This window comes from Penicillium robsamsonii, assembly GCF_028829455.1.
Source record: "Penicillium robsamsonii strain IBT 29466 chromosome Unknown utg000002l_segment0_segment0, whole genome shotgun sequence".
NCBI classification, from domain to species: domain Eukaryota; kingdom Fungi; phylum Ascomycota; class Eurotiomycetes; order Eurotiales; family Aspergillaceae; genus Penicillium; species Penicillium robsamsonii.
This window is the reverse complement of record NW_026643220.1, coordinates 3,650,522-3,667,280: the sequence shown is the minus strand read 5'-3', so window position 1 is coordinate 3,667,280 and position 16,759 is coordinate 3,650,522. Positions and strand designations below refer to the sequence as shown.

The following is a 16,759-nucleotide window of genomic DNA, read 5'->3' as shown; positions in this document are numbered from 1 at the left end:
AAGGGCCGGTTACTTCCCAAATGTTCGGTGTTGTGTGTGTCTATATCGTACTGCGACAAACCCACAATCGAACGATCTGATATCAAAGGCATAGAATAGAACGACCAAGCAGTTCCAATCACACTAGGTGTAAAAAAGAAAAGAGAAAAAAAAAAATACAAGAATTGAGCCACGATGAATGCATGTCGGCAAGACGAGATCATATAACCGAAGAAGCCGAGCCCCCACCTTTTTTCAGAACAAAACGATCCCTGACCTTTTGGATATTCAAATATTATTTTAATCGAAACAGCCGATTCTTCTGTTAACTATGGATACCGAGAGTCCAGATCGACCACGCACGCGGGCAAAGAAAGCCTGCCTGACATGTAACTCGCGTCGCGTGCGATGCAATGTGTTAGAAATGCAGCCCTGCCAAAATTGCGTGTCTTGGAATCTTACTTGCGAAGTAGGAGTTTCCCGCCGTGGAAAGTAAGGAGATGATGAAGAATTGGTCGAATTTATACTTATTCTAGGCAGATATCCCCGAAAGAAAAAGGGATTAGCTCGAACATCCACAACGCCGAATAATACGGCAAAGGCATCAGATTCCCGAGTCATACAGCGTCAACTTCCATTACCCGGACACAGCTCTCGGTATCCGGCTCATCCCGCAACAGCAGAGGATGCGATCCATAAGACCGTGTTCCTCGGCGAATCAAGTCCTCTCACCTGCGTTGTGGATGAAGGGCGACGATCTCCAGACAAGGGGTATGCATGCAGTATCCAAAAAGGCCGACTGCACTACTCCATTTCTGAGATTAGAGCGACTGGAAGTAGTCAGGATTTATTAGGCCCTCGCAAGCTAATACATGATCGCCTTAACCGCGAAGGGGCCCTTGTATTCCCGTCGCCTGCTGTCTGCGACGCGTTACTTCAAGCTTATTTTGACTGGCTCCACCCATGTTTTCCAATTCTTGATCGGGCAGATCTGCAAAGTCACTATCAAGGCGGCACACTATCACCTTTGCTCTTTCAGTCAATGCTCTTCATTGGAGTGAGCCTATGCTCGGATACGGTTTTAGACAACACAGGCTTTAATAATCGCTACCAAGCCAAAGAAGTATTTTATCAACGAGCAAAGGATATCTATGATTCAGGATGTGAGACCGACACGGTTATCAAGTTGCAATCGTTGTTTCTCTTGAGCTTTTGGCGTGGAAGCCCAAACGAAGAACGCGATGTTCGATTTTGGCTTGGAGCTGCCATCGGCCTTGCTCAGAAAAAGGGAATGCATGTCATGTACGGCGTGTATCTCATTTCATTGAAGACGAATATACACTGACATGCATAGGTCTAAATTGTCCTTCCTCAATGCTAAAGACCAAAAGATTTGGAAACGAATCTGGTGGGCTTTGTATGTACGCTGTTCCCCAGTCCTTGCTTATAAGACCATGATATTAACATTTTATCAGGTTCGCGATCAACAGACATCGGCAGCGTTGGGGCTGCCACCTCGGATACGTGATGAAGATTGCCAGATCGCTGATCTTGAAGCCGCAGACTTTGAGGATAACGAGTCTATGGGACCTCCTGGAATATTCCGTACACCCCCGGAAGTCCACATCCCCTACGTGATTGGAATGACTCAACTGGCTAGGCTATGTATGATATCCTGGAATATTCGTAGACTCATATGTGCTGACGGTTTTGTTTTCAGTGCGGGAAATAGTCTGCAGCCAATATCTACCTGGTCGATCAGAATTGGATAATGAAGCTCGGCCGGCGCTCCGTCAACGTTTGGTTGACTGGGAGTTCCACCTTCCGAAAGAAATGCAATTTCAAATGCCCATGAGCAGAGATGCGATGTTCCTTGTTGGCATGCTTCATATGGCGTACAAGTATGCAGTACTGCGCTGGTAATAATCGAGAGCCTTCCCGCTAACATTGATATAGCAACCTGTACATTCTCCTCTACCGACCCCTTTTTCTACAGTCTCCCGGCCAATCAGTCAACCTAGAAGGAAATGTTGCCCTGGAAGCAGCAACACGAAGCACCCGTATTTTGGAGGACATGCTTTCAGAAAACCTAGTCCAACATGGATCAGTTCACCTGTAAGTTCCAACAATCCCAAACTAGATCACGACTAACCCGGAAGCAGAATCACTCACACCTTCTCAGCTTTGTGTATACACACCATTCATTTCGGACGGGCCACAAGTACAGCCCGCAAGTTAGCAGAACACAGGGCAAAGTTATGTCTATTGGGGTTGAAGGAATTACAGAAATCATGGGACTTGGAAAACTGGGTCCTGGATCTTTTCTTCCGGTGCTTGGATGATCGTACTGCTCGCGATCTTCGATTAGCCGATCCTTCCATGCCGTCATTAATGTCGCAGGCAGGCGGCGGTCGAAATATTGAAGAGATGTCACCTGTGTCTCCTGTTCGTGGTCCATATAGACCGCTCTCTCCTAACGCAGCGGGTGATCCCTTACACACCCCTAACATGATGCCTCACCATAACCCCGGGGAAGAGGCAGCAGTTAATATGGACTGGTATGAGCTGTTCAACGTGGAGGGTGACGATGTTATGGGCCTTGCTGGCTCATTATCAAACCCGGACTATTTGAACCCTCAGAACCTCGAGTTTCTTTATCGGTTCCTATAGTGATGGTAATTCAAACAACATGCCTCTTATGGAGGTTGTCAAGCATATCTATCATCTAGTAACCGTAATAGTAGGTATATCATACTCATCGGAACTCATTTGACAATGCAAATACATCAAATCATCTGTCTAAATTGTTGGGCTCTTATAATATTGTTTGTACATGGGATCAATTAGATAGTCCCAGCTCCGCAAGAATGGCTTCATTGTGCTGTCCAACCTGTGGAATTGAACCCATCTGAGCGTTGTATCCACCTTTTTCAGTTGACTTGGTTGAGCCAGGAGGCAAAAGAGCCGGAATGGCTCCCACAGGTGTTTGAACCTTAGTCCATCGATCTCGCGCTTGAAGCTGGGCATGGTCCCAGACATTTTTCATGTCATTGACACTAGCGTTGGCGATTGATGCTTCGTCCAACCGAGCGATTGTTTCCTCTGTCGTAAATTTCGAGAACACATCGTGAATGAGAGATTTGAGCTCATCCCGATTTTGAGTTCGTTGTGAGTTACTCGAAAATCTAGAATCGGTGGCCAGATCTGGTTGTGAGAGGACGCCGTTGCAGAAACTGACCCATTCCCGCTCATTCTGAATGCCCAACATAACCGATTGGCCATCGCCAGCTTCGAACGGTCCATAGGGGTAGATGGCCGCATGCGAGGCACCTGCTGGTACTGGGCCAGGAGCATTATCGAATGCATAGTACATGGGGAATCCCATCCATTCCACCATACTTTCTAGCATGGAGATGTCAATCTGGCAACCCTGGCCATCTTTCCCGCGCTGTAGTAGTGCCGAGAGAATGTTACTGTAGGCGTACATTCCCGCGGCAATATCGGCGATGGAAATACCAACCTTTACCGGCTCTTTTCCAGTGCCTGTGACGGACAGCATTCCAGCCTCACTCTGGATAAGAAGGTCGTAGGCTTTCTTGTCGCGATATGGACCATCTTGCCCATATCCAGAGATATCGCACACGATCAAACCAGGATGTTTCTCTCTCAGAGCCTCGTGAGATAGCCCCAATCGCGCACTGGCCCCGGGAGCCAAGTTCTGAACGAGAACATCGGCCTTCTCGAGGAGCTTCATGAGGACGGCATGGTCCTTTTCGCGTTTGAGGTCCAGGGCTAAACTCTCTTTGGAGCGGTTCGTCCATACAAAATGTGATGCTAGACCACCGACTCGCGTGTCATAATGTCGTGCAAAGTCTCCAACGCCTGGTCGTTCGATCTTGATGACTCGAGCTCCAAGATCGGCAAGTTGTCGCGTGCAAAAGGGCGCAGCAATAGCTTGCTCGAGACTAACCACAGTAATTCCAGCAAGAGGCAGAGGCCTGTGTCCACCAGCGGGTGCGCTGGAGTAAAGCCGCGACGTGAGATATGATCCTCTTGCAGGTTGAATTGCGCCCGACAAGGGTTGAGGCCGTGAAGCAAGTGAAAGGAATGGTCTCATTGTGAGTTGGGCATCAACCGGCCGATGTTGACTTGAAATTGGATTAGAGAGACAACTGCCTTATATATAGAGAAGATCAGTCTGAGGTTTCGAACTCCCGAATCCCCCAATAATCGCGGGGGGAGAGACCTCGGTCGAAATGCCGATCTACATGGAGGACATGCCAAGCCCGATGAGTCGGCTATATGATAAAGTGGGACACGATGACAGGCGATGAACTGGAGATGCAGATCAGATTGCTCAGATCAGATAACTAGTTGGGACCATTTTGCCTCAGGTTCACAGGACCTCACCTGGATTGATCTTCTCTCTTAGCTACGGAATGCAACCAATCGGTTCTTTCCCTCAATACAGATCCCACACAATTGGAGTACTCCGGCATCGACCCCTTGAGTCAAAACTAGGCCTTTGCTGCTGCTATCGCGCTTGGAACCTCGGAAAATCCTTGCTTTCTACATCGCTTCATCCATGCTGCTACTCTCTTTTGGAATTCAAGCAGAAAATATATCTCACAGGAAACGCAAAAAGTAAACTCGTCCAACAACCCGAATGATACTGGTATGAATGCCAAATGAAGTCTGAGGCCAGGGGTACTATGTGAAAATCCCAGAATATCAACAAGCAGATCAATATTGTCAAGATTGTTAGAAAGTGACCGCGACACATTCCAAGCTCAGGGTCACCAAATTCCAACACAAATGCTGTCTCTTGCCAAGATGCGATGCTTACGCCAAGCACCAAGGAAACCCACTCGAGGCGCCCAATGCGCGACGGAGAAATTGCTGGTCAATGCGAGTTAAGTTGCGGGGCCCCCTGTAATGCCTCGTATTCTCGCAATGTGTCCCCCTTTGCACCTACCCCATACAATATAAACGTCCAAATACGATCCCGATTAGACACTCTTGATGGTTGGCGTTCCACGCAGCAAAGGCTGTTTGGCATGTCTCCAGCGGCGGGTCAAAGTAGGAAATACCCCAGTCATTTTTTAAAGGTAGCACTCTAATCCAGGGTCCAGTGCGATGAGGCTCGGCCAGGATGTCAATCCTGCGAGAGAAGAGGGAACCCGTGTCCTGGCTACACAAGGAGCCGGAAGTTCTGCCATTTCTCGACAAGCAGTCAAAACAAGCCCTCGAAAACTACATCCTCCCCGACACAATCATCAAATACGGCACTGGTCACTACACAAGCAGAGCAATACACCTTTCCCCATGCATCTATGGACGAGGCCGTGATGCCAGGATTGATTTCGAAGGCAATGGACCGACAATACGGGAGAGAGTTTTGCGATTTCGTGGACGCTGTATTTCCGAGCATCTATTACAGCTACAGCACTCGGGTGGAGCTTAATTGGTTCGAAATCGCTCATAAGTACCAAAGTGCAGGAAATGCATTGGCGTGGGCGTTGCGCAGCCTTGGAGCCTTCCAAGTAGGCAGAGTAGATGGCAATCAACGACAGATTCTTGCTAGTCAGGAAATGTACAGCTGTGCGTTGCGCCAGCTTGTTAAAGCCATCAAGAATCCTGCCACAGTTAGCAATAATGAGACCCTTGGAGCCGCGGTCCTGCTAGGAGTCTATGAGATGATGAATGCAACAGAGGAGAACTCATGGCTGCTGCATTCAAGTGGGATCTCCCATCTATTGCGCCTCAGGGGAGCAAAGAGGCACGCAAGTGGGTTTGGCCGTACCCTGATTTTATCCTTTCGGGGACTCCTAGTGTATGAGGCCTTCACTCGGGGCGAGGCATGTTTCCTAGAAGACGAGGAATGGAGGTCAACTCTTACATTGACGTTAGAGGATGAGGAACGGCGTGGCACAAGCTGCGGTCTGGGTCAACTCACGGACTATGCATTCAACGAGATAGTTCAGTGCCCGGGGTTTCTTGCTAAGACCAAAGCCCTAGTCGCTTCCCCACGAACTACCAATGCGGAGAGAGACAAGTTAATGGATGCAATCAACCTCAGCCGAGAGATCCTCGACGATGTGGAAGTCCAAATAATGGCTGGTGTTAAGGCCGATCACGAAGGAAATACGAAAGCGTCCCAGGCTTTCTTTGGATTGATTCCCCTTTCTGTCAAAGATGCATCGGCGAACTACACACTTGAGGGTGTTCAATCAGCCATCGCACTTCTCCGACAGTTGTCAGTTTTGCTGGTGTCCGACCGGGCCCGAGAAAATACAGTGACACCGTGGTTGAAACTTGGTCCATGTAAGAATGGCCAAAAGGTCATAAAAGACACCGGTGAACTTGCTCAGCTGGCTCAAGAAAGTACTCGACTCCACCCAACAGGTCCACGGCACCAGGGCAACCCGAAGATCTGGCATGACCGGATCGCCATGACAATGGGCATGACAATGGGCATGCCGGACAATAGTTAACCACCTCATAATCCATCTGTGGCCTTGATCTGAACTGCGTTCATGCGCTTGCAGGTTAGTTTATTTCGTTGCACGCATTTGCTCTTGCACAAGAGAGCGACCACGGGAATGCGGTCATGTGCCAGCGATGAACCCTATCACCTTTTGACGTGAAATGACATTATGGCAGTCCACATGGGGGATGGTCCACTTTTACAAATGAATCTGGAGTAAAAGAAAAGAATGTTCGGTGTCTGGAATGGGGGGGTACTTTGTATTTCGAATCCGGCGATCACCGGAAAAAGAGGGCCGTGACATTGAAGTAATGCATTTGTACATTTATGTACGGAGTAAAGATGTACACCATATATTATTTTTTATTCAATTGCCCCACTAGATCGGATTTAATTTCCATATTAATTGCGTTGCCTGGTTTCCCGTGTGTCTTACATTCTGAAGGTCTGAGCACAATATTCAGCATAGGCTTAACATGTTACGGCACTTGAATCCATTTCATGTCATGCAGGTGAGTAGAACGGGGAATATACTCGGATATGTTAGCCAACACTGCCCATGTAAAACCATGTGAAACCATGTGAAAACCGGATGGCATAGTGTGATTGTTCCTGGAGGAAGAATGCTGGGGCGCTCCTGTCACATTTTCGGAACCGGCGATCATCCCCGGCAAGTCGTCATGTGTGTGAAGTACTCCGTACCTACATACGATACACCACTCCCTTATGCTTTCATGTATAATTCCACTTGGCACGTCTTCCTAAAGGCGAGAACGCAATCCTATACGGGTACCTGAACGGCTGGAGCGGGCCAAGATTCCAGCCACCGTGCTTGCATGGCCCCTCAGGTGGTTAGTCATTGGGATTGGCCATAATGAATGCTAAGCATTCTGTGGGCAACTAATTGAAGCTTGGCTGGCCATTGGGAATGTTGCGGATGGACCCCCCACGTCATACTAACTTGGCCTGTAGCGACCAGTCGCGTATGCCGATCACGATCGGCCCAATCACATCTCAACTGATCCACAGGTGTCGCCACAGCTTGCGTGATATGAATGATGTTTCGAGAAAGGCCGTCTATTCTTAGCTTCTCAACGGCTGCACATGACAAAAGTGGCAAGGGATATATATAGCATCAAATTCACCTCGCAGCTGGAGATCACCTTGTTAGATATCCCTATCACCTCTAGAATCTCACCACACTGCTTTCATATACTTTGTACACATTTGCAAATCAAATTCCACAATCAAGGATACATCCACAATAATGCCGTCTTCATTGGCCTCTAGTGAGCGCTCTGGCTCGGTCAAGTCGCACCACAGCCCCAAGAATTCTCTTCAAACCAAGGCCGACCCCAACATGGCCCTACATGAACAAGAACCTAGTATGTATCCCCTCAACAGTGATCCGCCTTGATCAAGGACACCTACTGACAATCAAGCAGCCGCTGTGAACCTCCAACCTGGATCTCGTGATACATTCTCACTCCGAAGCATCCAGCACAAGGACCGGGAAGGAAAGCTCATCAGTAAGTTACCAGTCACAATGACTTTCGGAAACTGCATACTAACCTAGCGATAGCCGATCCCGATCTCTCCAACCCCACACGCAGCCGCCTTGAGCGCCCGCTCGATACTATCCGATCGTTTGATGCAGCCATCGACGCACATCGCAAACAGCAACGGATGTGAAGGACGGATCGAGACCAAATGGTTACACCAGAACGAAACGAAGGAACGCTTTTTAATGCCAATCTCAATTCGAACACGGGGTGTGTATAATTATTGTTTGTATAACGGAGTTATATGGGAGATGGTCAAATTTGATGCTATTTTGGTTAGACCATTTTATTTTTCTATCCTGGTAGTGTAGCAGTTTGTATATGAAGATAGGGGATTGTGCTAGAAATGGTGTCTCTGGTATATGTAGATGGCCGTTTCCATTGAGCCAGCAGATGTGATACCGGGGGTTGGGCTATACATCTGTTGAGATTACTAGAAAAATCCATGATAAATGCAGGTACAGCCTTGGTAAACAAGCATGATTATCACTTGGGTGAACCGGAGAGAAAGCTAGATCGAATAATCCTGTATCATGTGTATCCCCAAAGTGCAGTAGTCCAAGCCTCGCTTTGATCTTGTGAACTTGTACGGAGTGTAGAACGGAGATTATCGGAAGTTGAAATTGCCGATATGACCGAACGTAGCATCGCAAGATCGATTTGATCTACATGCAGATCTTTGTTAAACTACAGTGAGCCGAACTATATCCTTGAAAATATACTCTCTCCATCGTGTTGATTACAGTACTTCCGGAAATCGGTGTCACCACCTACACTCTTTGATTGTTTTTTTTACCTCGAAGAGATGGTTATCTTTCTATGGGATGAATTCCAGATGCTAGCGTCAACCTCTAGCATTAGGAAGTCTCTCGTATCCAAAGGGTGTTCTAAAAAGACTGCTTGGCAGAGTGCGAAAGAGCAGAACGCCGAAATACGAGATATATATCTTCATAACCTCTCTGACTTTGAATCGTACCATCTTGCTATGTTGATGAATCTGGATGCGATAAGCGCATTGGGTTCCGACGAACGGGTTGGACACCACTCGGTGTACAGTCACTAGCGAAATCAGCTTCCTCCCTCACACTTGCTTTTGTTTTCTCGGGACCCACTGCCAAGGCACTAGCGCTACAATTTATTCAATGGGCATCAATATAAAACCCCTCCTGAATGTCTAGAGTTGTCATTCACAGCGAAATTACCAATTCAAATAAGCTCAACATTTGAAATGGTTTTTGGTTGGACTGTGCTCAATATTGCATGATCACGTGACCACTTATTTTCGCAAGGCGACTGGCCAGGAAAGATCCGTCGATAGCTGCCCTCAAGTCACTGCTTGAATAATGGTCCGTTGAACCACATCAACTAATACATGTCAGATTACGATCACAGAAAAATAATTTTCTCCCTTGCATCCAGTTCGAAGGGGGTTTTTTTATTCCCGCTGTGGGGTCTTGACATAGGCCAAGGACGCAGAGTTGTGACCGCCCTCATGATTCGAAGATTAGATGCTGATGTTTACCTTAATCCCGAAATAGTCCTTGTCCCTGATGATATCATATGATATTCTGGTTTGATGGCGCGGATCATAATATTTCCATATCCGACAACACAGCCTCTTGAGGGAGGTCAAGGCGGGGTTGATTTGTTCTGTCCCTTTCGCGGGAAGTGGGTCCACGAAACCTGGCCTTGAGGGGGTTTCGGTGCAGCGCGCCCCGTGGCCAATACCGCAGAACAGACTTCCCCAGGAAGACATCATGGAAGGTCAAGATATCTCTGCCAACAATCGTCACCTACATCACATCATAAATTGGACAAGATTGAGTCCATTTCAAGGCTGATCTTGGCATTTCTTTGCTTTGGTGGGGGGAGAAGACGGCTCCTGCCAATAGCATCTCTTCTCTAACCCGCTACTGCACGTCGTGTTCATCGTGAAACTGAGCCTCCCCGGTTGGCAACATTTTCTGTCTTACAGGGCTTCTTTCCTTCTCTCAAGCCTCCTCCGTTCTCCTTTGCTCATAGTGACATATGTTGTCCCCTTGAGTGAGACCAGACATCAAGACTTTCGAAAGGTCACGCGAGTAACTGACTTTGAGGCTTTTTCTCTCGCGTTGAAGCCATGTCAGATCCTGCGGGGTACACTGTGGGCTGGATCTGCGCCTTGCCCGTAGAATACGTTGCCGCACAAGAATTCCTCGACGAAGAGCACGACAAACCCCGCTTTGTGTCGCCAAATGATACCAACGATTATACATTAGGCAAGATGGGAGAACACAACGTTGTCATCGCCGTTTTACCCAATGGTGAATATGGAACAGCTTCCGCCGCTAGTGTAGCGACGAACATGCTTAACAGTTTTCACAACATCAGGATCGGCCTCATGGTGGGGATTGGCGGGGGTGTACCAAGTGAGACCCATGATATTCGTTTAGGCGATGTTGTGGTCAGTGCGCCTCGTTTTGGCGAGAGTGGTGTCTTCCAGTACGACTTTGGCAAGTCGATACAAGGCCAAAAGTTTCAGCATACGCGGTTCTTGAATCAACCACCAACTACACTTCGCACTGCGATGACGGGAATGCAGGCGCAATATAAGAGAAAGGGACATAAGCTCATGGAGGCCATCAACATTATCCTTAACACGAACTTTCGGTTACGCAGCGAGTACGAACGTCCGGAATCCAGCACAGACAGGCTCTTCCAGCCCTCTGTCAATCATGAATCAGCTTGCGGTAATGCATCCTGTGTAAATGATGCTTCGAACTTGGTTTTGCGGCGTGAACGTTCTGAAGTCGAGGATAATCCTGCAATTCACTATGGTCTGATTGCTTCTGCCAATCAATTAATGAAGGATGCTTTGATTCGCGATAGACTAGCGGCGGAGAAAGATGTTCTCTGTTTCGAAATGGAAGCTGCCGGGCTGATGAACACTTTCCCTTGTTTGGTTATCCGGGGTGTTTGCGACTACTCGGACTCGCATAAGAACAAACAGTGGCAAGGGTATGCGGCGATGGTGGCAGCTGCCTACGCTAGAGACCTTCTGCAGAGGATCCCTCTTAACAGAATTGAAGCCGAAGAGAAGATAAGTGCTGTTGTGTCTGGTTAGTCTAGCATAATCTCATAATGATTACATCAGCAAATATTGACCTAGGCACTTTTTAGAGGAGCTAAAAGGCATCCAAGATCGCTTAGATCAAGCATACAGTCAACAGGAGCGACACCAAGATGAACAGAAAATAAGAGTTTTAACGGAGCAGCAACAACGCTGTCACCAAGTTTTCAAGACATCGAACTATGAGGAGCAAAAGGATATCAATCCACGCCGAGCGGAAGGAACTTGCCAATGGGCGTTACAGAGCTCGGAATACATTCGTTGGCTAGATAATAACTGCAATGGCCTGCTTTGGGTGTCAGCCGATCCAGGCTGCGGGAAGTCTGTACTAGCCAGATCGATTATCGATGACTACGTGCAAGCTTCATGTCAAGGAGTGGCAATATGTTACTTCTTTTTTAAAGACAACGATGAACAGAACAATTTTGCTGCGGCCCTTTGTTCGGTACTTCATCAGCTATTCAGCCAGCAGCCTCATCTATTACAACATGCCATTCCGGCCTGGGAAAAGAATGGGGAGAAGCTGCGACAAGAAGTTAACGAGCTTTGGCGGATCTTGATAGCGGCAACGTCAGCTGACATATCGTGCAAGACGATTTGTATATTCGATGCACTTGATGAATGTCGTGAAACGGATCAACGCCGATTAATTGACAAGCTTCAAGCATTTCATCGCGGTCTATCTTCATTAACAGAGAAAACCTATTTGAAATTCTTAGTCACCAGTCGTCCCTACGATGATATACAGGATCACTTTCGAGTAATCACCGATTCGTTTCCGCATATACATATCAAGGGGGAAGAGCAGAATGACCAAATCCACGAGGAGATTGATCTGGTGGTCAGGATTCGAGTGAGAGAACTAGCCGAGACAGTACCACTGTTGCCAGAACTTCATCATCGAATCGAACAGCAGCTGCTTCAAATGGAACACCGTACATATCTCTGGCTGCACCTAGCCATTGATGATATCCGTACTACCTTTAAGCACAGCCTTCGACCTGCAAAGAATTCGATCACGCTTATACCACCTTCTGTGGATGCAGCATACGAGAAGATCCTCTGTCGAGTCCCAGCAGATGAAATGGACATAGTCAAAAAGATCTTAGAGATAATTGTGGCTGCACGACGTCCTCTAACAATACGAGAGATGGCTGTGGCGCTAGGTATTGCTACCTACCCCGAGGCACGAACAACAATGGAGGCCGGCCTAGATCCAACTCATCTACAGAGAAAAATTCGAAAATTATGCGGCTTATTCGTCTTTACTAATAACTCCAAAATCTATCTTATCCATCAGACTGCCAGAGAGTTTTTGATTCAAAAGGAAAACCTGAACAATCTCCATCTTACGTATTGGAGCAGCCTAAGTAACGCAGAAGACCAGATGGCTGGGATCTGTCTGCGGTACCTTTTGATGGAGGACCTGGAAGACGACGAAGGCCAACCGAGATTTAACATCCGAGACCTTTTAGAATACTCAGCAGTACATTGGGCTGATCACGTACGGAAAATGACTTTGATGTTAGACCAGGAAGTGCCGAATCGACTACATCCAGTGTACGATATGTGCAGAAAACGGGTTACCCTATGGTTTCCTATCTTTTGGAGGACAGTGATGCCAAACCAAAACGTGCGATCAATGAATGCACTCAGTCTGGCAGCATTTAACGGCCATGAGCAGGAGGTTCTGTTTCTACTTGCTATTGAGAAACACGATATCAATGCGGCAGACGAAATAAGAGGAAATCCATTGATTTGGGCCTCGCGGGAGGGGCACGACAAAATCGTGCAGATTCTTCTAGAGGACGGAGCCGATGTAAACGCCCAGGGTGGAGAGTACGGAAATGCGCTCCAGGCAGCTTCTTGGGGAGGACACGATAAAATCGTGCAGACATTGTTAGAACGAGGAGCCGATGTCAATGCCCAGGGTGGATACTACGGAAATGCGCTCCAGGCAGCTTCTTGGGGAGGATACGATAAAATCGTGCACACATTATTAGAACGAGGAGCCGATGTCAATGCCCAAGGTGGATACTACGGAAATGCGCTCCAGGCAGCTTCTTGGAGAGGACACGACAAAATCGTGCAGACACTGTTAGAGCACGGAGCTGACGTTAACGCCCAAGGTGGAGAGTACGGAAATGCGCTCCAGGCAGCTTCTTCTGGAGGAGACGATAAAATCGTGCAGACACTGTTAGAGCACAGAGCCGACGTCAACGCCCAGGGTGGATACTACGGAAATGCGCTCTATGCAGCTTCTTATAGAGGAGACGATAAAATCGTGCAGACACTGTTAGAGCACGGAGCCGATGTTAACGCCCTGGGTGGATACTACGGAAATGCGCTCTATGCAGCTTCTTCTGAAGGGCACGATAAAATCGTGCAGACACTATTAGAGCACGGAGCTGACGTTAACGCCCAGGATGGAGAGTACGGAAATGCGCTCTATGCAGCTTCTTCTGGAGGAGACGATAGAATCGTGCAGACACTGTTAGAGCACGGAGCCGATGTCAACGCCCAGGGTGGATACTACGGAAATGCGCTCCAGGCAGCTTCTTCTGAAGGGCACGACAAAATCGTGCAAACACTGTTAGAACGAGGAGCCGATATTAACGCCCAGGGTGGACACTACGGAAATGCGCTCCAGGAAGCTTCTTTTAGAGGACACTACAAAATAGTGCAGATTCTTCTAGAGCATGGAGCCGATGGCAACGCCCAAGGTGGAGAGTACGGAAATGCGCTCCAGGCAGCTTCTTGGGGAGGATACGATAAAATCGTGCACACATTATTAGAACGAGGAGCCGATGTCAACGCCCAAGGTGGATACTACGGAAATGCGCTCCAGGCAGCTTCTTGGGGAGGACACGACAGAATCGTGCAGACACTGTTAGAGCACGGAGCTGACGTCAACGCCCAAGGTGGAGAGTACGGAAATGCGCTCCAGGCAGCTTCTTCTGAAGGGTACGGCAGAATCGTGCACACACTGTTAGAGCACGGAGCTGACGTTAACGCCCAAGGTGGAGAGTACGGAAATGCGCTCCAGGCAGCTTCTTGGGGAGGATACGATAAAATCGTGCACACATTATTAGAACGAGGAGCCGATGTTAACGCCCAAGGTGGATACTACGGAAATGCGCTCCAGGCAGCTTCTTGGAGAGGACACGACAGAATCGTGCAGACACTGTTAGAGCACGGAGCTGACGTTAACGCCCAAGGTGGAGGGTACGGAAATGCGCTCCAGGCAGCTTCTTGGGGAGGATACGATAAAATCGTGCACACACTGTTAGAGCACGGAGCTGACGTTAACGCCCAAGGTGGATACTACGGAAATGCGCTCCAGGCAGCTTCTTGGAGAGGACACGACAGAATCGTGCAGACACTGTTAGAGCACGGAGCTGACGTTAACGCCCAAGGTGGAGAGTCCGGAAATGCGCTCCAGGCAGCTTCTTGGGGAGGATACGATAAAATCGTGCACACATTATTAGAACGAGGAGCCGATGTTAACGCCCAAGGTGGATACTACGGAAATGCGCTCCAGGCAGCTTCTTGGGGAGGACACGACAGAATCGTGCAGACACTGTTAGAGCACGGAGCTGACGTCAACGCCCAAGGTGGATACTACGGAAATGCGCTCCAGGCAGCTTCTTCTGAAGGGTACGATAAAATCGTGCAGACACTGTTAGAACGAGGAGCCGACGTCAACGTCCAAGGTGGAGACTACGGAAATGCGCTCCAGGCAGCCTCTTCTGAAGGGCACGACGAAATCGTGCAAACACTGTTAGAGCACGGAGCTGACGTTAACGCCCAAGGTGGAGAGTACGGAAATGCGCTCCAGGCAGCTTCTTGGGGAGGATACGATAAAATCGTGCACACATTATTAGAACGAGGAGCCGATGTCAACGCCCAAGGTGGATACTACGGAAATGCGCTCCAGGCAGCTTCTTGGGGAGGACACGACAGAATCGTGCAGACACTGTTAGAGCACGGAGCCGATGTCAACGCCCAGGGTGGAGAGTACGGAAATGCCCTTCAAGCTGCTCGTCGGGGAGGATACCACCATATAGTGAAATTTCTCCAGGGACATCAGTTTGCTGATCAGTTGACCTCCCAACCTCCCCCTTCGAAGAGGCTTAAGGTTTCAACATGATCCCACATTGCCATGTCCAACTAACCTTTTTCTCTACTCCGATATCCTGATTGGCTTTCTCTCCCTAGGTAGTTGTGCTATGGTCCTTGCTCTCAGTACTGAAATACTTTATCCATGATCCATAATCGTTGATCCGGCCATTTAAACAATAATGGAATAAGAAGCACTAAAACCAAATAATAAACCTACTTCGTCTTTTCAGTCGATCAACCTTTGTATCACTCAGTAAATTCAAGACCTTTCCTCTCATTACTTTGGCCGGCTGTCTATTGCCTTGTCCCACTTACGTTGTGGACTCATATGAGGGAGATCGGATAAGGTGATGTTACAGGATCCTCAGATTAATATGAAGCTTTCTGAACTGCTATACATACCCATGAGTTCTAGCAATTTATAGAGGTTTCATAACCAATCTGATAACCAAACAAAACATGTCAAACAAAACAAACATTATTCTCAGCCTCCTTTCTGACATCATATCATGTGATAGATACCAAAGGCAATTTTGCTGTACTGAAAAGCATCGTGTATCATCGTTTTCCGGTATTGATGGTATTTTGATGAGTCGCGTCTTTCGCGGCTCGACGGATGCCGCTGTGTTTGAAGACTTCATTGATGAGCTCCTTCGTTATTGTGGGAGATGGCCAGAGCCGAAATCTGTTCTGGTCATGGATAATGCATCGTTTCACCACTCTGAGCGGATTTCGCAGATATGTGCTAATGCGGGAGTTAAACTGGTTTATTTGCCTCCATACTCGCCAGATCTAAACCCGATTGAAGAGTTTTTTTGCTGAACTCAACAGGCTTTATACGACGCAATTGGTGCTACTACGCAGAAGATCCAGACTGAGAATTCGCCTCCTTTCTCGAACGGTGTAGTACGGGTGCCACATAGATGTGATCCCCTAAGGCTTGGGAATTGATACGTGCACACCAACTTACATAATCCTGCACACCAACTTACATAATCCTGCACACCAGTTTACATAATCATGTAATTACATAATATAATTGTCATGTGACTATCAACCTCATCTATCAGATTAATATTGCTATCAGATCAATATCGTATAAAAAGCCTCAGTTCTTCCGCATTGGGCAGCTTCTAAACGTATGGTTGGCCTCCCCGCACCCCGAGCACCTAGCTGGCGCCTTTTGCTTCCTCTTTGGGCCCTCCTCCTTCCTAATTAGGCAATCTGGCCCCCTTTTCCCTCCCTTTTTTGCCTTTTGTGGTATATCGGGAGGTAAGATTATAACCGATTGGGTGCCTAGAGTAGGCTTTATATGCCAAAACGGGTCGATTTTGTTACCAGCCAGATCTTTTAGGAAAAAGAGTGCATTTCAACTAGAATTCTAAACATGAGAAAAGGAAAGAAAGAGAGAGAAGGACCTGCGAGACTGAGAGAGCTATTATCTCTCTCTCTGAATGCAAACACTGCAAACACCAGCCTTCTCGCTTAGTCATCTCACTT

The 16,759-nt window shown here is 47.9% G+C and overlaps 5 protein-coding genes across 5 annotated transcripts; 4 read left to right on the top strand and 1 right to left on the bottom strand.

Annotated features, from left to right (window-relative positions):
- Positions 1-310: 310 nt before the first annotated feature.
- N7447_004632 (Zn(II)2Cys6 transcription factor) lies at positions 311-2,649 on the top strand (the record flags this gene model as incomplete). The annotated part of the gene is made up of 7 exons (XM_057228907.1): positions 311-471; positions 520-1,281; positions 1,334-1,400; positions 1,455-1,644; positions 1,700-1,880; positions 1,936-2,094; positions 2,142-2,649. The coding sequence occupies 7 exons, from the start codon at positions 311-313 to the stop codon at positions 2,647-2,649; spliced, it is 2,028 nt and encodes a 675-aa protein (XP_057088248.1).
- A 169-nt stretch (positions 2,650-2,818) lies between these two features.
- On the bottom strand, positions 2,819-4,096 carry N7447_004631 (CaiB/BaiF CoA transferase family protein; the record flags this gene model as incomplete). The annotated part of the gene is made up of 1 exon (XM_057228906.1): positions 2,819-4,096. The coding sequence occupies one exon, from the start codon at positions 4,094-4,096 to the stop codon at positions 2,819-2,821; it is 1,278 nt and encodes a 425-aa protein (XP_057088247.1).
- A 1,216-nt stretch (positions 4,097-5,312) lies between these two features.
- N7447_004630 (uncharacterized protein) lies at positions 5,313-6,473 on the top strand (the record flags this gene model as incomplete). The annotated part of the gene is made up of 1 exon (XM_057228905.1): positions 5,313-6,473. The coding sequence occupies one exon, from the start codon at positions 5,313-5,315 to the stop codon at positions 6,471-6,473; it is 1,161 nt and encodes a 386-aa protein (XP_057088246.1).
- Positions 6,474-7,733: 1,260 nt separating this feature from the next.
- N7447_004629 (DUF2406 domain-containing protein) lies at positions 7,734-8,158 on the top strand (the record flags this gene model as incomplete). Its single annotated transcript, XM_057228904.1, has 3 exons — positions 7,734-7,851; positions 7,912-7,995; positions 8,049-8,158. The coding sequence occupies 3 exons, from the start codon at positions 7,734-7,736 to the stop codon at positions 8,156-8,158; spliced, it is 312 nt and encodes a 103-aa protein (XP_057088245.1).
- Positions 8,159-10,147: 1,989 nt separating this feature from the next.
- Positions 10,148-15,287, top strand: N7447_004628 (uncharacterized protein; the record flags this gene model as incomplete). The annotated part of the gene is made up of 2 exons (XM_057228903.1): positions 10,148-11,126; positions 11,188-15,287. The coding sequence occupies 2 exons, from the start codon at positions 10,148-10,150 to the stop codon at positions 15,285-15,287; spliced, it is 5,079 nt and encodes a 1,692-aa protein (XP_057088244.1).
- Positions 15,288-16,759: the final 1,472 nt, after the last annotated feature.